This window comes from Chironomus tepperi, unplaced genomic scaffold (assembly GCF_022539635.2).
Source record: "Chironomus tepperi strain 1889 unplaced genomic scaffold, CSIRO-AGI_Ctep_v1 contig_171, whole genome shotgun sequence".
In the NCBI taxonomy this organism is placed as follows: domain Eukaryota; kingdom Metazoa; phylum Arthropoda; class Insecta; order Diptera; family Chironomidae; genus Chironomus; species Chironomus tepperi.
Genome location: NW_027226293.1, coordinates 227755 through 252507, shown reverse-complemented (window position 1 = coordinate 252507; position 24753 = coordinate 227755). Strand labels below are relative to the sequence as shown.

Genomic DNA, 24753 nt, shown 5'->3' with positions numbered 1-24753 from the left:
GCAAATTTTAGAGCTAAAAGCTTTTCTTGAGCCATAATTAGAATTCTATAGCTTTCGAATTTATTTCCTAATATTTTGCAAACTAGTAAGTTTTCAGATAGGCAATTTTCTTGAGCCATACTATCTTACTTCTTTTTAGCTTTTGCCTGCGATTCTAACTTTCTTAGAAAATTTAAATTTAAACGTTTTCAGGTTAAAATTTTAAATTGAATTTTTTAAAAACTTTTTTAAAGTTTGGTCAATTTTAAAGGATGTTAGAAGCGTGACTTAATCAAGTTTATGCCAAAGTCATGCTCATGCCATAATCTGATGAAGAACTCGAAAAAATTGACTAGAATTTAAAATTCTGAATTTTACATTAAGTAAAGTTGACTTTTCCATTCAAAATCCCAGTCAACTTCGAGCTCTACACTGAATAACCTCCTCAAAACTCCATTTGACTTAATTCCATCCTAACTCCCAATGTTCATCCCTATCACAAGTGAACATACCAATAAGCATAAATTTCTCCAAAAAATGTGCATAAAATAAAAACTTATGTTGCGTGCATTGAGTTGCAAAGAATTTCATAATTTTTCTTTAATTATTCTTTTTTTCAAAAAGTGAAAAAGTCATAATAATATAAAATCATACATGTTTTTTTAATAATAAATCACAAGTAAAAAGTTGTGGATAATGTGTTTGAATGATAATGACTTACAAAAAAAAACTATTTAATGATGTAAGATAAATCATGTACAAAAAAAATTTGAGAGATTAATTCATTAAAGGCCTAAAAGGTTAAATTACATCATTACTAATCATAGTTTATCATCATCAATTTTTTCAATAAATTTTTTAAATTTTTATATCTCATTACATTTTAGCACATCACTCATACAAAGGACAGAATGTAGAATGTCATTAAAGAAATATTTTTTCAATTTCAAAAATGAATAATTTTTTATCAAGTTTTTAAAAATTAAAAACAGAACCACTTTTAGTGTACATTACAATTTAAAAAAATGTAAAGTCTTACAAACAATAATAAAAAAAATGTTTAATAATTAATTAAAATATATAAAAAAATTTTAATTCTTTTTGGTTTCATTTTGGAGCGCGCGGGCGAGCCGTTTATGTGCAACTTAAAAATTCTTCATCTTTGTGTGTTTCTATCGCTTGTCAACTTCCAACTTTATACTTTTATTATATTCGCAAATGAATCTTTCTCGTTATGAATGAAAAATTAACGCTTTATGCATTAACATGTCAAGATTTTCTGGGTGGTCTTGTTGGTATACCATCCAAATTTTCATAAGCTGAAATGGACAATGTTTTGATAATTGTTAAAATTTGTTTTTTTTTTTGTATATTTAATTGACGAATAAGATTCTAATTGTGACGGTAAATAAAGGAATATTTTGGTTTTTGAGACACCTGCCAAGTTGAATAAATTTGAAATTCATTGACTTTTAAGGATTTATCATCCTATTTTAGTACTTACTACGGTTTGCAAAAACAGGAATTCCCGGGAATGGAAACAATTCTCAAAATTTCACGGGAACGGAAATTTTGGAATCCCTAGTAAATACATGCTTAGTTCCTTGATTGCTAGTACAGATCAATTGCGATCCATGACCTTTCTAAAATAACATTGAATATTTTAGTACAAATTGCACAATTCAATGAAAATCATGATTTTCGAAACCAAAACCAGCACTTCTCAGTCTCGGTTTCAAGATTCACCGTTACCAAAACCTCGAATTAATTCCTTTTATCCCAAAAACATTTTTGAATGAAACAACATTTCAGAAATTGTGAAATTGATCAATTTTTATTAACAATCTTCAGGTTTTAGCTTTGAATCTGGGTTTTAGCTTTGAATCTGCATGAATCAGAATAGAACTGTTTACAATTTTGAAAGAACACTTTGAAGCTTTCTGACATGAATCAGAATTGAGATATTTACATTTTTGAAGGAACACTTTGAAGCTTACTGACATAACAATTTTAAATAATTCTTAATATAAGCAATAACAATGGAAACATTAAAAGAATAAAATACATGAAAATCCCCAACAAAAAGCCTGCTTATGAATCATGTTTATCATGAGATGAATAATTATCAGCAGCCTGAATTTATGTCACATGCATTTGCATTATAATCTATATTTGGCTGAATTAGTCATCAGACGTTCCTGATTCTGATGATTCATTCGAGTCTGTAAAAATTATGATGAAATAAAATGTGAGAAGCTTAGATCATGTAAGGAAACTGCTATATATGGGTAGTCTCCTTCTCGTGATCGAGACCAAGACTTCCGAGAAACTTCGAAGTATTCCTATGCAGTCTCAATTTCAAAAATTCATCGAAATCGAGACTTCGGGAAGCCCCAGAGCTAATCAAAGATTTAGCATTAGTCAGTAAGATCGGGAATCAGAATTTTTTGAATCAAATTTTCCTAGTCTACAGATTCCAAAACTTTCATTGTTAATCTGCAATATTCCAATGTAATTAAGTTTTCTATTTGATTCCTTAATGCAATAGCTGCAAATTGAAGTAATTTAACAGCAATTTATGGAAAATTCAAATGAAAAATATGCAATTAGCCTTAAGTTCTCACAGACTAAATAGCTAAATGACTAATTAGTTATTTTGATTGCTATTTCTTCTGGAAACTAATAAATCACACGCAGTGGAAATTTACAACTATTAATGTTTGTTCCTTCATGTGAGATATCAGTTTTGTGTAGAAAATTGCGTCTCATATTTCAATATTTAACATGAGTCATTACAACAGTGGTGGCAACCAGTGTGGTGCGACACTTTAGTGTGACGACAACATTTTTTTGGAAATTCCATGATTTGTATGCTGTGTGCGGTTTCGGTCGAGGCCCAAGATGTGCCACGAAAAATAAAAGGTTGCGCACCACTGCATGCACAACAAGGAAACATTAGAACTATCTTTGTCACAAATTTAGATGTTTAGGAAATGTAATTGAAATAGAATATATTAAAAACGTAATTAAATACCTGATGAATTGAAATCAGAGATGAGTTGTCGCGAAGGAGGAATCGGAACTACTCGATGATGAAATGGTAATGGTTCAATTATACTCGATGATTGCTGGTATATGTTACTGCTAGTTGAGTTATTATTATTATTGTTGTATAAACTCATTTGGTTTAGTTGAGGCAATGGACTACGAACATCGTCATACCTGATATGAAAATATAATGATACAAAAAAAAAAAAGAAGAATTATAGGAAATTATTGAAATAACTAATAAGAATGAATAGAATTGCCATTTTATTATTATAAAAAAAAATATATTAATGCAAATATAGCAATAGCAGCAAAGTTATTATAGAGAAAGAAAATTAAAAAAAAAAAAATGGCATTAAAATTTCATTCACATTTCATCGATCATGACAACATTAAATGCTTCCGCGTGACGAGTCAGGCATTTAAAGTCGAGGTCATTTCTCTATTTTAGAACCGATCAAAAATCATGCATAATGCTGCAATTTAAGACAAAAAAATATAAAAATTGGAAATTCTAAGCGTGACTAGAGACTAATGTATGCAGAGTTATCGAGACACAAACGATACAACAGGAAAGCTTAAAATGTCACTTGCATGCTCAAGTTTGAGGTCGTAGTCGATAATAATAAATAAAAAAACAAAGCGTGGTGACAGGGTGACAAAGAATATCATGTATGCTGCTAATTACATTTATTTTCCTTGTATAAATTAATGAATTTATTGGGATATGACTCTTTATTAATGAGCTAGAGACAGACCTTTAAAAAAATGCCATCATCATCAATATTTATTTTAACTACTTTATTTGCTAATACTAGTATTAATGACTTAAAATAACGTTAAACTAAACATAAATTTCGTGATTAAATGCAACATACTTAATATTCGTATACTCTCGTCCGACTTGCATTGATGCTTGCTCAGCCCGCTTACGTTGTAGTCTTGTCTGAATATAATGCTGTACGGCATAATACACAAATTTATATTGAGCTTCAGTCTGCACCATACCGGATCGCTGTGATCGCACCATTAAGATTGTTCGATGAATATCAATTTCACAATCGAGTCCTTCGCGATCGATTTGGTCGAGAATCATGTCTATCACAATAAATGTTCCCGTTCGTCCAATACCGGCTGAACAATGAACACATATACTGCCTGGATTAACGCCATCACTTATCAATTGTTCTTGTCTTGCATTGACGTCTTGTAGGAAGTTTAGGACACAGCCGGGTTCGGCAACACCATGATCTGGCCATACGAGGAAGTGATATTGAAAAACTTTACGTTCTTCACGTCCACGCCATGAGAAGAGCATTTCACGTAGTGTATAGTCATTTGCCGATGTCTCATTAAGACATGTCACTTTCGCATAACCCCATTGCTGTGATTGACCTGGATCCGGCCAATACTTTTCACACTTTTTCTTTGTTCTTTCAATTTCTTTTGTTGTCATAACAATTACACGTGTATTCTCTTGCCATATCATATTCCAAAAGTCTTCTATCGTATTTGGTAGACATCCTTGAGTTGCAATATACGTTTTACTTACAAACTCATCACCACCTTTCTTTAAATTACCACCACTACCGGCTGTCGATAGTGAACTAAAGTTTGTACGAATTGATGTTAATGATTCGGTACGTTTATGCTTATTATTTGCCATACTACCATTATCAATGGCACATTGTACGCACATTTTATTCAATAGTTGACAATTGACACATTTACCATTGCCATGATTACTTAATGTTGCATAAGATGAATTTAAATTCTCTAGAGATGCCATTGAGGTTATGTCTGTATTTTGATCGCCATCCATTAGTCTAATGTAATTTGCATTAATATAATCTGCTCCAGGTTGCTGGTCTACGTCTCTCAGTATTACACGCGTATGATCGACTTTATTTTTTTGTAAAGAAAATAAAAAGATTATGGATTATTAGATGTTATTTTGCAATTTAAATTAATTAACATAACATTTAAAGTTGAAAAATGTAATAAAATGCACAAACAAGTGAGACAGAATTGCATGCACAAGAGATATTATCAAGGATAAAGAAATATTTATTTACGGGTTAAAAAATCATCAGTTTTGAAGGTTTGCATGAATTTTTCTTTGTATTCAATAGTCATAACCTAAGACAATAAAACCAGTTTCCAAAACTTGACTTCGCAAGCGATAAAAGACATAAAGTTGTCAGATATCTGATTGATTGAGATAAAAATTCATTAGAAATTATCATCGATTAGTTAGCAAGGTGGAAACTCATTGACACGACTAAAGTCTACTGTAATTAGGAAGACGTTAACTAATCATTTTAGCTTCTATAAAGTAAGTTCCCTTATAAATGATTCCCATCAATTAATTATCATATTTAAGTGCTATAAGTTCAGTAAGCTAGGAATAAAAAAGGCAGCAACAAAAAAATTTTATGACTGACGAATAAGGAATTGAATAAAATGTGCAATAGCACAAAACTAAATCCAACAGCAACCTTGACATTGAAATGTATTTCATAAAAATAATGCAATTTGTTGCCTGTATGCCTCATATGTTTGTATATCTACACTTTTTTTTACAATAATCATAGATGCATTTGCAATAAAAAAAGATTGAGAAAGCAAGTCGTAGATACTCACAAGGTAGAATATTTTTGTATCGATTTTTGCTACGATTCTCTGGCTTTTGTCCCTCGTGACGCGAAAAAGAATGTCGACATTCTTGTTGTTGTAATGACTCAAACTCTTCCCAGAAGCCTCCTTTACCAAAACATGATCCAGGCCCGTGATCTCTTTGCAATATTTCAACACGTGAATCAATACTCGCCGCCGTTATTCTTGTCGCATTGAATGGATGACGAAGTTTTACGACTGTTCCGGATGTCTCGACCATTGGATTCTTTTTATAATGTTCGATTAGTTCACTTAATGTTGAAAATTGTTCACCTCCGCCCACGTCGTAATGTCGGTTGTCCTGATATGATAAATAAATTTATTAATATTGGTCAAAAAAACAATAGGCAAGCGTACGTGATTGGAATCAATGATTTTTGATGTTGTTTATTATTTGCTTGATTGAAAACAACAACGGAATTGGATGGGAAAGTTTGGTAATTGTGTGAATTATTGGAGACGCATTTGAAAAGAGTCTGTGGATTTTAAATCGTAAATGGCAAGGTCAGAGGATGTCTAAATGGATTCAGATCCTTGTGGATTCCGAATGAAGTCTTTAGTCGCATTGAATGTATTGTCTTGTATGCTCTAGAAGTCTTTGATCCAAGCACATGTATTAAAAGCGGTTTACATTAGCATTCAAGACGAAGCTGGTTAAATCTAGTAGAATTAATTAAGAATTCAAAATTCTATTTTTATGCGGAACTATAGTATCAAAAAAGTCTATATAGAATTATAATTAAATGTCTAAGGATGATCACGTTTACTGGATTTCGATGAATCCAATTATAACCCAAATGGCTACGCTCATGATTTTCAAGGTTGTCCAATAAATCATTCCACAAAAATTACCCAAATCTATTTTAAGAAGTCCAAAAAACTGTTAATTATTGTAATCCATCCAATTATCAGCTTAACAAGCAAACAATATGAAGAAATTGAATCCCCAATTTCACAAAATACCTTCCAATTTTCCATAATTGTATTAATTAAAACAATGTGACTTATTATAGTATTCGCGGAATTTCCGCACTCACCTGCCATCGAATCATCACATGCGTTACTTTATCGTCGTTTCTAACTGACAAGACATAATCTCCCGGCTTTGATTGAGATTCACGTACCAAAAATGATCCGTTACGTCCACGTTCGAGAATTAATTTTTCAGCATCACGTCCTGATAAATTACCGTGAAACCACCTATGAATGATACAAATACAGATAATACCTTGTTAATAACTGGAATTTTGTTTACAATTTTTAGTTGATCAATAAAAATTGAATATTCAATGTTATGTCAGATAATGGAAGTAGAAAGTATCAAGGATATCAATATCGTTGGGATTATATTTTTTACGATTGGAATTTAATGTGTTTACTAGCAATGGGTTGACTATTAAAAGGACAAAATATGCATGAAAGTCTCTCAAAAAATGATAAGAACATGACTAGCATGTAGTCAAGTAAACATCATTTTAGTCACATAACAAGAATAGTTCAAAAGAGGTCTAAATAACACAATAATTAATTTACAATAATTTATCTGTCTCCCTCGATACAGTAGCTCTTATTTTTGCCCTCGTCGACGTCGTTTTCGCTGTTTTTATGTCGAATAACTCGACAACATAGAACCAAAAATCCCAAAAAAAGAGATACTAAATATACACGACAACAGTTTTATTTTAATTAATATGTTTTCACTACGAGTACTGAATTGAAAATGAAAAAAAAGTTAAATAAATTCACTCTATGATGCATTTTAATGGCAAATGAGAGAAAAAAATATAAAAAATCCCCTCCGTAGAGTCTCTTTCTACTATATTTCATTTGTACTCGTCATTTAAATTCAAGTTAAACGTGAGAATTGATTGTAAGGTGAAATAGAATAGAAATATGCAGTGTTGTTAGCTTAGCATGTGCTTAGGAAAGTTGAGTTGGGGAAATGCTTAATGCATTTGAGTCGAATCAGGATAGACTGCACATGTGGGATCAGAACTTAGATTGGGGCTCATGAACTTGCTACATTTGAAGAGGGGAAAGGAAGTCAAGCGATTGCGATTTAATAAACTAGTTGCAAGTTGGTTAATCGATCCAAACTTTACCATGAGGTCGGCGTGGCTCTGGCATGGTATCAGACTAAAGCAGAATCGGATGTCAAGTCAGAGTCACGACGTTTTGGTGTTGAATTTTGGATCTAATACCCGATTAGTGCTATTCGGGCAAGCGGTAGCCTGATTCAGGCACTGACCATGGATCACACTTGATCTGTACAACCAGCGAAGTAAGTAAATAAGCTTTTCGTACTCCATATTTTTTACAGTTTGAGAACCCCTGCATTCTCAAATCCATATCACCAACTCTGCATATAACTTAATTATTAGATCTTTTTTATATGAAATTTTAGATCGAGTCAGGAGAAAATGAGAAAATAATTTATATCTACATTAAATTGCAATCTTATTCATTTCAGGAATTAATACATGAAAGAAAATAAAATAAAAAAAATTCGATCTTGACAATAGATTGCAATGATTTATGCGAACATTACATTAGAAAAAAGTATTTCGATTTCTAGTTTATTGAACTTTCGTCTCTATGTCTGATTCTATCTGTGATTGAAACTTAATAACACAAAGAAAATCAATTTAGAACTTGAGGGAGTTAGTTTTTTATGAGGTAGGTGGATGTTACTTGATGAAGATTGGGATCTACTTGACGCGAACCTTAATTGCATTAAATGTCTTTTCGAGACAGAGAGTTTTCTAATTGAATCCATAAACACATTACTCATCATTTTTGCCGACCGAATATTTATATTCATAATTCACGAATTTCCAAGTAATTCTCAAGAATATCCGCTAAATAATCTGTTGATCATTCTCGCCACATTGTCAATTTTTTTTTTATTTTTAGGAAGTGTTAATTCACAAAAAAATAGCCATCCGGCGAGTTCTCCTCTTATCATACAAGCCGATATCAAACAACAACAAAGAAGACATACATGCGTATCAAAAGTTGTTTCTTTTTTTTTGTTGTATGCAGAAATAATAAAAACATTTCGAAACCAGTTAAGTGTCTAGCTATAAGCTAGATCATCTGATATTTATTTTTTATTACTTCACATAATACGTTCACTTTTATTCCTCATTTATTTTCATGTAAATTTATTTTTTTGAAGCTTTTAAAAAACTAGCACTTTACACAACGGCATGGATCTAAGTAGCACAGAGAATACCTATGAAATTATTTCACTACTTTGCACTTGACAGACGAAAATGGATAAAATTAAGAGTTGCTAATAAATAAAATTACCATAAAAAAAATGTGTAAAGATGAAAAAATAAAGAGTATCGCGCAATATTCCCATCTTAAGTGACTTTATGTATACTGTACATTCTTATATTTCTTTGTGAAATCACAAGCAGTGAGCGATAAATGTAAGCGCTTTGACTGAATAGACATACGACTTTATTGTAGTCGTTACACGAGAATTAAATATTTAAATATGAAAATGATTAGAAACGCTTTGTGGATTGTGGAAATCAGTCCTTCAGAGTCACTTAAAATCAAGGTTTGAGCACTTGGTTGGTTTTTGGTAGGACGCATGGCTTGGTCAATTTTTTTGGGAAGTTAGAGTTTGCTTACTGGGACGTTAACATATTATGTTATGCAAAAACACGAATTTTTAGAATCTTATCACCTTTAAGTTACAAAATTCCATTTCTTAACCCTTCCAGCCCATAAAAAGAGACCCTCCATGCTCCCTAATCCTATTTAGTCTCAAGAAAACGAATCGCACACTATTCAGATCTAGCAATTCTAAAATAGCGTCTACTCCTTTAACACATGCAGCCAAAAGCTTAATAGGGTCTTATTTGTAATACAAGCAAATGCCTGATTTTCCTCGGTAGTATAGTGGTGAGTATCTCAATAATTTAATAGCTAAAAATTACAAACAGCATGCCTGATTATTTAATTCTGTAAATCGGTTATTTACCCTCACTTTAAAAACACATGCATGCAATATGTAAGTTTTAGTAATACAAATTACTTCTCTTGACATCACTTAAATCCTAACTTTAATTCTAGCAAATAATGCGTCTCAACTCAACTTAACCTTAGCTTGACACAAACATTTTCTCAACTTCATCTCTTTTTCTACATTTTTGGTAAAAAATATTTACATTACAACTTGTTAGGTAGCTTTAAATTGACTAATAAGCTGACTGCTCGTCGAGTGTCGTGCAAATTGCAATGGATGAACTCACAGGTATTGGTAATAAATCACGTGAAGCGTGATTGCAAGGTATGAGAGCAAAATTTTAAAATAAATACAAGAGAGATGGAAGTAAATATGTTTTTTTATACACATAAGGTGCACTCAACAGATCAACAGAAGCTCCGCGATTTATTATAACTTAAAGATCGTTTAAATTTATCATGTAAATTGTAGATAGGACAATACTCAACTCGTAATCAGCAAACTCCCTTATACAATTATTTATTTTCCTTAATGTTGGTGCTGATGTCTCAATTATATCACAGCCGAGACTTTTTTCATCATCCAAATCACAAAAGTTATTGAAATATTCATCACCATGACTTTCATAAGGCATTTTATGTCTGAGTATGGCACGATCTGTTTTACTGTCACTTAATTTATCATTATGAAAATAATTACGATTAATTTTCAGTCGTTCATCGCGCTTCTCGATGAGTGATTTTCTACGATTATTTCGTTTCATTGGTACATCTTTCAAGACATCATCAGCAATTGACAGACTAACTGATCTACCATGCGGTGTCGATCCACGTCCAATAAGATAATTTTCAATAAATAAATTACGATTTAATTCATTTTGATCGTAATTGCTATCGCATTCAACTGATGAGCATCTGCTACTATCACCACCATCATCACTTGTTGATGATCTGTTACTTTTTGTCGGTCGAATATAATTCATTGTATTGAATGTGTTGCTTACTTTCATTGCATACTTCTTCAACATTTTTGTGTATTTTTTTTTTTTACTTCTTATATTAATGCAGTCTTCAACGTGAAATTACAGGAAAGGAAATAATTTCTCCGCAAAAATAAAAAACAAACACCAACAACAAAGTCACTGTGACCACAGGAAATTACGAATGAATGAGTTCTGCTGGTCCACCTGCTTACTTCATACTTCTTTTCTATAGAAATTTGTCAAGTCTTGTTTTTTATGTTTTCGCTGAATTTACACAAAAATTCACTGTAAATATGCTTGATTCATTTAATGTCTCTTTTTTGTTCAACTCCTACGACAATTTAATAAATTCTCATATAGAATTTCGATTTCTACGTCTTAATCTACAGCAAGTCGAGTTACAATTTACTTTAATTCTCACTCTCGCAATGCTGGCAAAAACTTATAGACTTTTTTTTTAATATGTTTTTATAGTTTTTCGTCTCTAGTTTACCGAAATTTTATCGTGTTGGCGTTAAAAATTCAATTTAATAATCGCCATCATCATCATTAACAATAAACCATGCGGAAAGTTTAAAATGTAATTTTTTTTTATTATTATTAATTTTTTTTTTTACTTCGCGACGTTAAAAAAAGTTAATTTTCTTTTCAATTTATTATAATTTTGTTTATTAAAACTTTAATGACTCAGAAAAATTTTCACAGACAAATGCTAAAATTTGATTCCTTTTTTGTCCTTAGAACTTTTTCCTTTAATTATATTTTTTTAAGCTTATTTTTTCCCGATCCTACTCACGCTAATTTTGACGATCGACTGAGAGGTTCTGAAATATATTTCTTACTTTTTTTTTCCTTTCGCTCTTTGTCGTTTGTCAGCACAGCGGCAATTTACTCAAGTTTTCGTGAGTTTTGTTTTATTTTTTTTTTTTTATAATACACATGGAGACATGAATGATCGATAAAATTTAAAGTATTTATTTTTTTCTCCAGTTGTGTGCGCACAAAAGATAATACAACTTTTTTATTTCCTCTCAGCACCTGCGTGTGTGTAGATGAGATTACTAGAAATCATGCTCAGTTAAGCTTTGAAGAGAAACGTGAGTTAATGCTTCTAAAGCTGTGATTTCCCAAAGTCTAGTTAGGAAAATAGATTGTTTGAAAATTTTTATCTAAAAGAATGCTGTTTTGTAGATTCTCTCAGATTCTCCGGCAAAACACCAATGGAAGTATTCATGGACGGAGGAGTTTAGAATCAACCCAACCTAAATTCAATCCAATCTCAAAATATATCATTAAGCTAGTGCCAAGGGCTCTCTGGGTAGTGTACAATAGTGATTAAGCCATTTTTTCCTGGAATCTGGCCAAGGCTTGTACCGAACGACCTAGCAAAGGGAATAGAGAACCGAAGTATCGACGTGTTGATGACAGAGCACCAAAATGATAAGAAATTGTTTCGATGACACTTTGTTGGCAGTTTTGTTCGCATTTTCAGGACGAAAAATGAGATTACCCATATTGCGCCACTCAAATTAAGTCTAGACATAATCAAAAACCAAATAGCATCTAAAATATCAAACATTGCTGCATAAAATTAAGAATATTCATTATAAAAGGTCATTAAAATCGCTCTACAACAAGCACATGCTTAAAACTAGTTTTCTTCTTTTGCTCAACTACAATCAGTGGAGCAGATTATTTGGAAAATATAAGCATACGGCGACAAAAATTCTAAATAAACTTTCCCGATTTCCTCATCACTTTGGAACGATTTCTTTACAAAATTTAGTTATTAAAAAACTGTATTTAATACGTGCGATGTTGTTCATATGTCATGACTCATTTGTTAAATAATGCACAATACAAAAATTAATATTTAAAACAATATACTATTCTGTGAGATTAATAGTTGATTCATAGAACTCATTGTAACTATTACGTCGTGTATCAGATCATTTTGTGTGTAAAACAAGCAATGAAAACTATACATTAGCACATATTGTATAAGAGTTGTGCGTTATGCATATTGTAAACTAACTAACAGTGATGATGATGACGGTTAATGATGATAGTAGGAGGGATATTATGAGTATAAAAAAAGTATCAAGTCTCTCTGTTGACAGTGAGTAAAATTAAAAGTGTGAGAGAGACTAATCGTTAATCAACAGGTTTCAATGTGACAAAAAACGCACGTTCTGAATTGAATTATTATTATTATTTTGTAATTTACATAATAAAAAATATTTAATTTGAAGGCATGATAAGAATGCCATTATGCATTACTGCTGATTTATTTCCTATTTAACAAAAAAGTTTATGTCAATTCTTCCTTTATTTACAAGGAATTTCCTGTCAAAATATTATTTTATTACCCCACAAAACTAATTCAGCTATAGCAATAAAAGAAACACATAAAGAAGCAATCAATCACACTACTATTCTAGTGCACGCGAACATTTTTATATTTTGGAAAACTTTTTTTTTTTTTGTATTTTAGTTTTATTTCAGGCAACGTAAAGTGGAAAAATATTCATGAATGAATAAGAAAAAAACCAAAACTTGTTGCCTTAATTCCTCGACTTTGCGGTTAGAAGCAGCCAAGTTATCACTTTAAATTATATATAAATTTTTGTTTTTAAAATGTTAAGTTCAATCAATTTTCAATTTTAATTGAATTGCCGACGATGACAGGCTTATACTCAGGTATTTAATAAAAACATGTGAACTGCACTATCAATAGATTACAGTTGAGTAAACAGAGTGAGCAATATAATTATTTAAATTTTGCGAAAAAAAATTGTTTTTAATTTTATATGCCATATGAAAATGAGGTAATGCGGGAATAATGGAGATTTAATGAGCTACAGTGTTATTTATTGATTATTTTTTTCTGGATGGAATTCATTTAGATATTCAATCAAACGGATGCATCAAAAAGCTATAAATCGACTTTTTTTTAAAACAAAGTTTCTAGAAGGCGTTTATGATTATTTTATTTAATCAATGTTTTGACAGGTGGAGGAGTTGTACTTAAATGATGACACTGTTGTTGGTTTTGGAATTTGAAAATTCAAAATTTATCAAATTATCCAAAATGAGTTAAAATTGAGTAAAGCTGGAACAGGTTTCTCATAATTCACTTAGAATTTGCCATAATCTATATTTACTATAGGATATACTAATACGGACTAATATTAGCAGGAGGTGTGCCATGAGATACCGGCCTTCAAGGCGAATTTGGACTTTTTATTCGATTCCTTGAGATTAATTCACGTATTTAAGGGTCCTGGCATAGATAGCGAATGACTGTCGTAATCAAAACCAACTTCAGGAACCAGCGCCCCTAACAGACAATGAGTATACTTATCTAAATAACAGTGCTCATGAATATACTCAATCTGAATAATTGAGCAAGTTCAATTTAATGAGCATGCTCATGATGTTGCTCATTGTCCGTTCATTCCTTCAATTTGTGTCACCCTCAAAGACAAAATTTAAAGGAACCTTAAAAGTTTATGAGCCCACGTCAAAATCAATACTCAATAATAATTCAGGATATTTTAAAAACTTTTTAAAATGAAAATTTAAGTGGCTTTGTTTCGTTTCTGTGGCAACTTGAACGAAGTCCAATAATTGTCTTCAATTATCTAAAAAATATTCACAAAAAATAACATCTGTTTTTGCCTTTAAAGTACCGATTGTTATCTAATTTCGATAACTAATATTGAGTAATTACTTATTACCTTAAAAACAGCTATAAAACATGTTTGAAATTGGAATGCTTCTATTTATATTTCACATGCTTTGTTCCTCCAATTTCCATAAAAAAAATCTATCTTATCTCAATTATAAGCTACCTTATAGCGTTTGAGTTATGAATGAAAACTTAATTCTATCTGGTTTCAATACGGCCCACATCCATAATTACCTTACTATAAGTTTTTCCACTATATTGTCCCCTTGTTGTTGAGAAAAAAAAAACATTTTCATTCATTTCTTCATATTCGGAACAGTCAACAACGTGTAGTATCATACAAGCGAAAGCACCATGACAATAAAAAAGTTCTGTTTTATTTCATCGTGACTTATTCTTATTTGATTCAAAAAAAAAGAGACTGAGAGAAGTCTTGTTTGTTCTTTCAAGTGTATCGCCTCCGTTCAATAATGAAGAAAAAAGTATTCAAAATATATAAAAAAAAAAAAAATTCGCCGGTTAAGAATGTGATATATATCAACGTCAAAATGTTCATCAATACCACGAAAGATGATGATTCTCTTCTTCTTCATCAGAAATCAATGTGACTCTCTTGTCCACCCACATGAAATATTTTGTGTAAACAACGTAAGTCAATTGATTTTTTTAAGAATTTTGTTTTGTGTTTTATTTTGTTGGAGTAATCGATTAATACTGTTAGTTTGACTGGTTGACTATTTACAAAATTCCAGATTGTTTACTATTTAAATTATTTTTGAATGAATAATAATTTATAAGGATGGAAATTTTCCGTTCATTGGCGAACTCAGATTTTATGATGAATTCTTTTGATAACATTAGAGAATTAGAGGTACTTGGATGGTGAAGCTTTATAGTTTTCAATAAGACATTTGAGGCAAGTTCAGATTTAGGTTTATATGTAGGCGAATCAGTCGAAGCAAAAGAAAGGCTTCTTGTAAACAAAATGTTAGCCGTAAGGCTAACGTAGCACTTTTACAGACCTGTGGGTTCGATTCCTATTAGAAAGGCGTCGTTAATTTATTACAAAAAGTAAATTTTGTTAAAATCATTAGAAAATCACAAACGTCTTCTTCTAATAAATCGAATTTAATAAGTGAAGCTTAAGTACTGAATCCTAGCACAGACTTTGCCACAGCTCTAGTCAAAAATATTCGCCCAAAGTTTCTCTAACGAGTGGAACAATTTGAAAAAATAGTCGACCGCATGTCTAGTTATAAACTTGGCATTTTATATAAAGTTTCATAGACATGTGGTCGACTGATCGCTGCTTATTTCACTAAGGTGTAGATTAACTAAGAATGGCTTTTAGAAGCCAATTTTTAACTCCATTTTGCCATATTCTATATTACACAGGAATTCTATCCCTACTGATTGAATCAAGATTGTTTATACATTGATAAAAGCCTAAACATCGACAAATTGTCTATAAAAATTTAATCCATCGACCTTTGACTCAAAGGGAATTTAATTAATAGTCACAGTCAAGCTCTGTATGATTATAAATCTAATCTTAAATAATAAAAAATTATTTTCCTCGGCAGTATACCGGTGAGTATCTCATTTGATCATACACAAAACAGATGCGCTCTGTTCGATCATACAAAATGTTCAATTTTAAATTCTTTTATTCATAAAATAAAATTTCATTGACGATAATGATGATGATGATGACGACAATACATAGACAGAAAGAAAGAATTCCATGTTAGGTCCATCGACTTTAAGAACCCATTAAACTTTTAAGAGATCTTAAAAATATTATTTTTTTTTTTGCTTCTTATGGCATGAAGACCCAAAAAAAATGTTTCTGTATTTGCGACTTAGTCGTGTTGATATCAAAAAAATATGTATCGTGGAAAAGAAGGAATCAAAAGAAATTAACATAAAAACTCATTTTCAGGTTTCTTTAAATCGCATAATTTAATACATTTTAATTTTTGTGAAATTTTGTTTTCTTTGGATCTTCGCTTGACAAAAATCCCTTAGAATTAATTCAAATAATAGATCAAAATTCCGTTCATTCTTTTCATCTAGTCATGCATTGATTCCCACATTATAACCATATTCAATTCTGATATCCTTTTCACATATTTCCCTTTCACATTTTCACAGTTTAGGTGTGTATGAACGATAGTAAATTAATAAGACAAATTATTGACAAAATTCATTGTCACTATCGTTGTTATTGAACTTGCATATGGGTGGTGACATGTTCCAAAGTCTTGTACTATTATGAAAGGTAAACAGTAAATATGTAGCTTTTTATTCATTAGAATATTGGTGGAGCAAGAGGAAATGATGAATTGTTTGTATTAAGTATGTAGATTAGGGGATTTGGAGAAGCGGTTTGTTTGAAGATATGTCTTCATAATGAGTTTTGATGGTTGGTATTAGTGTATGGTTTAATGTAGAGATAGTTAATCGTTCAATCAAACATACATTCCCTAACAGGCAATGAGCATGATCAGAGTCTTGATATCCTAAAGCAGTGTTGCTCAAACTGTGTTCTCAAACTGTACAATCAAACATACATTCCCTAACAGGCAATGAGCATGATCAGACACATTACCTGGTTTGACCAAATACAATACACGGCGTGACCCAATACAATACACGGCGTGACCCAATACAATACACGACGTGACCTAATACAATACACGGCGTGACCCAATACAATACCCGGCGTGACTTGTTTTTAGTTCGTGAAAGTGATTTTGACCTGACTTAGAAATGACTTTGCTGATCCAGAAAGTCCAAAGTCATTTCCACGAACTAAAGTAAGATCCAGTAAGGTTAAAAGTTACTTTCTCAATCAAATAACATGATCCAGTAAGGTCAAAGTCACTTATACGAACTAAAATCAAGATCCAGTAAGGTAAAAGTTACTTTCCCGAACAAATAACAAGATCCAGTGAGGTCAAAGTCACTTCCAAGAACAAACTGTGTCGTGACCCTGGTGTCACTCTGATTAACTAATTACAATCACTGAACATGATCTATTGATTACAATCAGTTATGATAATTTAAAAATAAAAATGATAAGGTCACTGATTGCGCTCATCAGATAGTTAATCGTTCAATCAAACAAACATTGATGTATTGCATCAGATAATAACATGATCAAGCTATGTAATTCACAAGATGTCAATCGTTGTATTACGAGTGTTATAAGTAGCAACAACGAATCATCCAAATCATCTTATTGAGTTAGTTTTACAAATTAGTTAAGTGACTACGTGATGCTACTAAAAATCTACTGCTAAGTAATGATCATATATTAATGACCCCTTTAAATTAAATTTTATCACCAACAAATGACGCATTACAGTCTCGTTTAGATTTGCGTTGCAAAATAAGTAAAATTTATTATTTATTTTTATATATCTGTCATATTTGTCATGAAATGGAGGTCATGGCACTTAATTTTAGTTTAAGATTCAAAAACTTGAATTGATAGTCTTAAAAGTAGAACTAAACCTTCCTAAAGGACTAGCAAAATGTGAAAACAACTTTTGGCGCCAATTAATCCAAAGCCACCGGCACAATATCAAGCCAGTTAATTAGTCGGCACATCAACAATAAAGCACTGTTGTTCCCTTCAATTCAAATCTTACGTACTTGAATATCCAAATTACATTTTATTACAAAAATAGTGTGCTTCACGTGAATTCGCACCAAAATTCATAACAACAATAGACCTTAATTTATTGAGTAATCATATGCATCATACAAATTCGATGAATGTCGAATAAAGCTAGTGTAGGCAGTTCTAACGGTGCAATAATCCGTGTGCATTTTTAAAGAGAAATTTCGCCTACACTTTTTGAATGCTTTTTTTGTTTTTGTGATCATATGTTTTAAGGTTAGCTAAGAAGGTTGCGACTTTCTCTAGATCAAGTTAGAGTTTTTCTCAGACATTAGACATAGAAAGTGAAAGACGATTATTAAGGATGAGTAAAGCTGCAGGCAGAATAATCTCATTAATTGTCGACAATATTACAAATCCAAAATCACATAAATTACAAGCTTAAAGAAAGTTGTCGTCTACAGCCATCCTCCCACAACTTGCATAATATTTCATACAACTTGCCATTCCTGTACATCATGTCCAATTATAAATTCGGAAGTACATTTCTCTTTGTCAATAAATTAGGGACTTAATTAAAGATACATACATAATAATTACAGATCAGACTCATTAAAAAAAAGTTGTGCCAATTAATTATTATTCAATATTTTTTTGTGCTAATGACTATTTCAGTTCCTATCTATAATTTTCAATCATTATTCTACTTGACATTCAGCAAAAAATTCATCAATTAAGCATCAATGACGCGTTTATAGAGAGATCACTTTCATCTCATCATTGTCATTGTAAATCTCTATCGTGTGCCACACACTCGTCAATGAAAAGACACGTACAAAATTGAACATTTAATGTACATTATAATAAATGATAGTTGATGATTTGTGTAATTACAATGGCTCGAGCGTTGAAAATTGTTTGAATAAAAAGTCTACAATACATCTATTAATTTATTATGATGAAATTTGTGCTAATTTGCATAAATGATTATAATTTTTTTCATGAAATGCTCATTATTATCATTGTTAACAAGAAAAGAGATTCATCTTTGCGCATCATGTATTTGTGATAAAATGGATGGCTTGTACGCAGAGTTGCAAAACAGGCACCTGTCACAGGCAAAAACCGTACAAATTCTTGATAATTTGTGTGGCTTTGTAGAAAAAACCATATAAAATTATCAAGAATTTGTACGGTTTTCGGCTGTCACAGGCACCTGTTTTGCAACCCTGCGTACATAGGCACAGACAAAAACCGTACAATTTCTTAATAAAAGTAACAAAAACCATACAAAGTGTACGGTTTTTATCGATGCCTGTTTTGCAACCCTGCTTGTACAAGCCTATTTTACTGATAATTAAATGTTAACTTAATTTAATATTAAAAAGGGAAGCACTTTTTATCACTAGGTATGAAAAATCTCATTCCATAGCATTGACTGAGAGCTTTTTGAATATTAATTTCTAGAAGTGAATCTCTCGTCGGTGTAATTATATTAAGTGTGGTGCCTGTGTCTCAAATACGTAGAACGAGTTTAAAGTTCGTCAAATTGTAAATGTTGTTTCTAGTTTTAACAAGTTATTGGAATTGTTTATTATCTCGTTCGACTACTGGTCAGTTCCAGTTAGAATTTTTGAAGCTTCAAATGATATTTCGGAAGTGCATTTTGTTGTCAAATATAATTTATAAGTCATCAGGCACAATCCTTGGTCACGTTTTATTGACAACACGTTGTACATCCAAGGTTATCGTTGATAAACCTAGTTTATATTTTGGGGAAGAAGTGCAGCATTTGACACTGAATATGTCACCTTTGCTTTATACATAAGGATATATTAGCATTTAAATGACTTCTTTGCAGCATCTTGATTGTCAAGATTGTTGTTACTAGGTACACTGAAAGGTCAACTTGAAGAACTAAACAGGATTACGGCACTAGCATAGCTGAACAGTGCAATATGTTTGCTAAGGTACGGCTATGCCATCGTATTAACGGTAAGACACGAAGTTTCCCTGACGGTATCGTGACGGCTGATTGTTACTCTCATATGAACTAATATCATGGCACGGTACATGCAAAAATCATGTGATGGAGGTCCCGCATTGATTTGTTATTTGAAAGGATGCATGTCAGATTCGAACCTAAGCATACTTAAGAGCATTATGTTCTGTTATCTGTTTGTAAGGACATAATATTTCTTTATGAAATTAAATAACTCAAATAAAGACAAATTCTACTGATACTAGGAAAGATCTCAGTATCTCTAGTTCACCGACCATCGCGTATTATTATTATTATTATATATTGATGCATATCGATTAAAACTTGACAACAGTTAATACGAGTTCTTATACGACCCCAAATAATTTATGACTTTTAAATCATCCCAATCACCTGAAAAGCTCTTCATAAATTTAACGACCAGAACAAAGGCGTCATTTACTGACGGTATATGAGGAAATATCCACTAAAAAACAATCCCATCATTGCATTATAAATTAAACAGAATATTTTAATAATTAATTTTGTGCTTAACAATATGATTAACTCTAGGAATTTCTTGGTCTTTAAATAACCTGAATGTACGTGCTTTAGTTACATAAATGACAGTATTGGATAGAATCTCTAGCTAATAAATTTAATTTGTAGCAAATTGGAATTTTAAATTTCACTTTTTGAGTCAATGACTTTCTATAAAAGATTCACAAAGAATTTGTTTTAGTGCTGAGAATGCAGAAAAGAATCAGCAATAATAGCTGTTTAATTGTTTAGATTATTGACATAGAAATTGTTATTCAGGAGCTTTCTAACTACAGATTCAAATGACGTCAAATGTTGTGCAACGGCTTATGCTTCTCATTTAGTTAAACGATTGTTTTTTGATTATTGAATTGCTATTGAATTATGCTTCACAATTGTCTGTCGTTTGTTATTTAATTGAACAGAGTAGAAAGTTGTTTTAGTTGCTTTCTGTACGATTGAATTGTCAATAGAATTATTACGTAATAAAAATCATGAGATAAAGCTTGAATTCATTCATATTAGTGGATTTTAGTGGGGAATTTGGGAAGCCGAAGCTTCGGAGTCAACCGACCAAATGTCAAGTGTATACCTCGTGGTTTTCCCTGATCTAGCTAAATACACCTCTGATGACCGAACTATATGCCGGGATAAGTCGATTAAAGGATAGAGTAAAAGCCGATCCAAGTCACCTTGTCTGAAGGGTGGCAACCCCCCGATCAGACTAAGAATGGTAAGACTTACAACCGACCATTTCCGAAATCAACTTGTACAAAGAACGAAACTTAAGGTAACCAGAACTGAAGCAAATTTTACTAAGGATGACACGCAAATTAGTATTCATTGCCTTTTAATTAATTAATACCCCAGAATACAAATTACATTACATAAACAACTGCATAATTGACTACTAAATCTCAACCAAATATTGCATTTTAATCCCTCAACCTCAAAAAATTCAAGACAATTATTTCATTAGCTTTACTACAAGCTCATTCATTGTTTCGTACAGACATTTAAAAAAAGCTTGTATTTCATCGTCAAGGTCGCAACACGGTGACAAAAAAAAAGAGAAGACGCTTTTAACTATTTACGTTTAAAATAGCAATAAATGAATAGAACAAACAAATCCCATTGCGTGACAAGAATCCACAAAAAAAAGTGCAGTCGTTGGGGGGAGTTGAATAGAGAAATATTTTAATTGAAAGAAATTTTAATGGACATAATCGTTTCATACACGAATATAATGTTCGCAACAAAGGAGACAGAATTAATATTTTATACACACAATCCACGACAATCGGTAGCGATGATCGTAATAATAATAAAAAATGTTTATGTAAATGCACATCACGATGTTAAGAATCATTGGGAAAATTTTCACAAAAAAATTACTCACCGTTCTGTCGTTGGCTCAATTGCACAGCTTAATGGTTGTTTTAGTTCGATTATAGCGCCGGTCTTCTTTTCCCTCAATTGTCCCGGATTCTCCATGTAATATTGAACGAGCTCAGATAATGTTGCAAATTTCTCGCCTATATATATTTTTGGTCGTTAATTTTAATGGACAATCAGTTGAGAAGTGACATCAAGATTTGAAGAAGTAGAAAAAAAAAGATCGCGGCATTTACGAAAATGAATATGAAATAAGAGAATAACAAAAAGGCATACAATGTAGTTTTTTTTTTACTCATTCTTTAAGCTGTGAATTTGATTAATTGTGAGTGTATGAATAAATTGACGACAAGAGAGTCAGACTCACCTCCATAAAGATCGAAAAAATCTCCATTGTTTTGAATTTTAATATGTGTCACTTCTTGTCCTCTTCGTACGGATAATGTAAATGCACCGGGATTTGATGACGATAATCGAGCTAAAAACGAGCCATCCATGCCACGCTCTAAGAGCAGTTGTTCGGCTTCAACTCCCGAGATTCCTTGATGAAACCATCTGTAAATTAGAAAAAGACAAAAGATTTATGGTGCTGTTTTATGCTGTCTATGAGATTTATTGCCCATTTTTAACCATTCCTATATAATCACTTTACATAAAAAATCGTGAGAAAATTTTGTGTGTCACTCCCATGCTGATACATATTTTCATTTATTTATTTCATCTTCATTACAAGCTATATTGATGACAATAATACTGCATGAACTAAACTAATTCATAGATACTGTTTTTGTTGGACATTTTCTCTGAATAGTCATATTATATACATGCATGACTAGTGTGATCTGAATCATTTTCACAATTTTTAGGCTAATTTAATCATTATGTAGATTTTTCAAGTTTTCAAAGAATATTGTGCTATTCTGAGGAATGATTAAGGCGAGAAATTAGGTCAGAATTCCTAAAACTCATTAAATAATTCGCAAAAAACTTTTTGAAGTGGAGAAAATTTTAAAAAATTACAAAATTTAATTTTTGAAAGTTCGTTAAAATTTCAAAGCTGATTTAAAATGCGTTTATTGCTCTTAAAATCAAACAGACAAAGCCTACTCAATTTCTCATTAATCCAGTCTCTAAATCATGAGTAAAACTAATAACATAAAAAGTTTATTTTAACGAGATGTAAAAAGCTGAGCATTCTTGTTCATGTTTCATACATTAAAGCACATTTAAGTTCCAATTATATCTCGCGTACAATAAAAAAAAATGAAACTAAAAACGCTTTTCATGTATATTTATTATTATTCTTATTTTCCTTTTGTAAGTTGCCTCATCTCATAACAAATGTAGCAACAACAACAAAAAGCAGCGGGAAAAAAAATAGAATAGAAATTGAATGGGAAATCTAAAAACTTCATTTGCATCACATAGCAAAAAAGAAAACGGCATCATTTGGCATCGTGCAGCAACAACAACAACGTAGAAAATGTAATTAGACGAGATGTGAGAACCATCGAATTGGATCTGTGTGACTCTTTAGAATTAAAAAAAAAAAACGAAAAAGAAATCAAATACTATGTGGAGAGCATACATCCAGTAAATTGAGAATATATAAAATTTCTATATGCAATGAACGAAGCAGCTGTTGCATCGATGGCCTTCAAATTTTCAAATTTACTCCTTACATTGATTTTTATTACACAAAATGCTTTACCTTGAAAAAGTGCACACATATAGCTATGGTTGTTATGCACGATAGAAAAACATATATATGTTATGTTGAGTACTGTGAGAGAGAGTTCATATGTTCAAAATACAATTTACGTAAATAACGGCATCACACAGCAACAGTATGGCTAATTAAAAAGAAATTTAAAGCTTTTCGACTTGCATTATCTTATCAAATTTAATATTAAGTAACTGATTATGGAATAAACTTGCATTTTTTATTCGTTTTTCGGATGTTTAATTGGGGTCATGTCATGAAGGACGATATATATAGTAACAATATAGAGTAGATGGGGATGCAAGGCAGATGAAAATGAAAATTGGGTCAAAGTGTCGTGCACATATCCACAGATTAATGGCCGTATAATTTTCTGGAAGTTTATTTAATGTTTTTAATTTCATGACATTTTTCGTATGACTTTAAAGCTTAATCTCTCATGTTCTATTGTGATAAATCGTGCAAAAAAAGACGACTAGACTACGATGAGGAAAAATTTTTGTTGTTGCCTTTACGTCCAAAAAAATGCACATTTTTTCACTCACTAATTTTTTCTCATTTTACACAAAAGTACAGTATAACATTCGACTGTAATTTAATATATCCATTAAACATCATTTAAATTTACCTTCGAGTTGACATTTTTAACTAATTTGCAGTGGGTCTGCAGATTTTTATTACAAAAAATTGCAGTAAAATCTTAAAATTTACTTCACACTCAATTTTTCACATTAAATTCATTAATTCATTATGTATCTATAAGCACTTTAATATCTTTTTGTTACCGTAAATGATTAAATCACAAGGAAATTCTTTTTTAATTTTTTAAACACTAATTTTCTTACTTTACACAGAAAATAATAAGCAGGACCGAAATTGGAAGTAACTTTGAATGATTTATGGCCGTTAAAAACTGTGTTGACTATCGGAATTTTGTTTTTAATTTTTTAACGAAAACGTGACATGCTATGATCTGTTTTGATTCATAATTCCTTTTTAATTTGCATTTATTCCTTCTAATTATCATTACTGGATCTTACTGCTTCATAAAATAATACATTTTATTTGTCACCTGTTGACTGGATTTTTCATTCAAATATTCAATCGATTTTAAGAAAATTCATGCGA

The 24753-nt window shown here is 31.3% G+C and overlaps 1 protein-coding gene across 2 annotated transcripts; it reads right to left on the bottom strand.

The window, feature by feature from the left end:
• Positions 1 to 163: 163 nt before the first annotated feature.
• On the bottom strand, positions 164 to 24474 carry csw (protein tyrosine phosphatase non-receptor type corkscrew). 2 transcript variants are annotated; one of them, XM_070638209.1, is made up of 8 exons: positions 24254 to 24474; positions 22270 to 22457; positions 21907 to 22042; positions 6741 to 6903; positions 5671 to 6004; positions 3906 to 4929; positions 3014 to 3201; positions 164 to 1298 (listed from the first exon to the last, which is right to left on the bottom strand). In XM_070638209.1, the coding sequence occupies exons 1-8, from the start codon at positions 24265 to 24267 to the stop codon at positions 1249 to 1251; spliced, it is 2097 nt and encodes a 698-aa protein (XP_070494310.1). In that variant the 5' UTR covers positions 24268 to 24474; the 3' UTR covers positions 164 to 1248. The 2 variants fall into 2 exon arrangements, with proteins under 2 accessions (XP_070494310.1, XP_070494309.1); XM_070638208.1 differs by lacking the exons at positions 21907 to 22042; positions 22270 to 22457; positions 24254 to 24474 and adding an exon at positions 10174 to 11469.
• Positions 24475 to 24753: the final 279 nt, after the last annotated feature.

What these genes read in the sequence shown, in the direction of transcription:
- csw (XM_070638208.1), bottom strand. Translation starts at nt 10,712, where the DNA reads ATGTTGAAGAAGTATGCAATGAAAGTAAGCAACACATTCAATACAATG. An exon ending in AGGGAGTTTGCTGATTACGA is followed by an intron (nt 6,904 to 10,173) that starts GTTGAGTATTGT and finishes TATCATTCATAG; the next exon opens with GTGGTTTCACGGTAATTTAT. An exon ending in ATGTGATGATTCGATGGCAG is followed by an intron (nt 6,005 to 6,740) that starts GTGAGTGCGGAA and finishes TTATCATATCAG; the next exon opens with GACAACCGACATTACGACGT.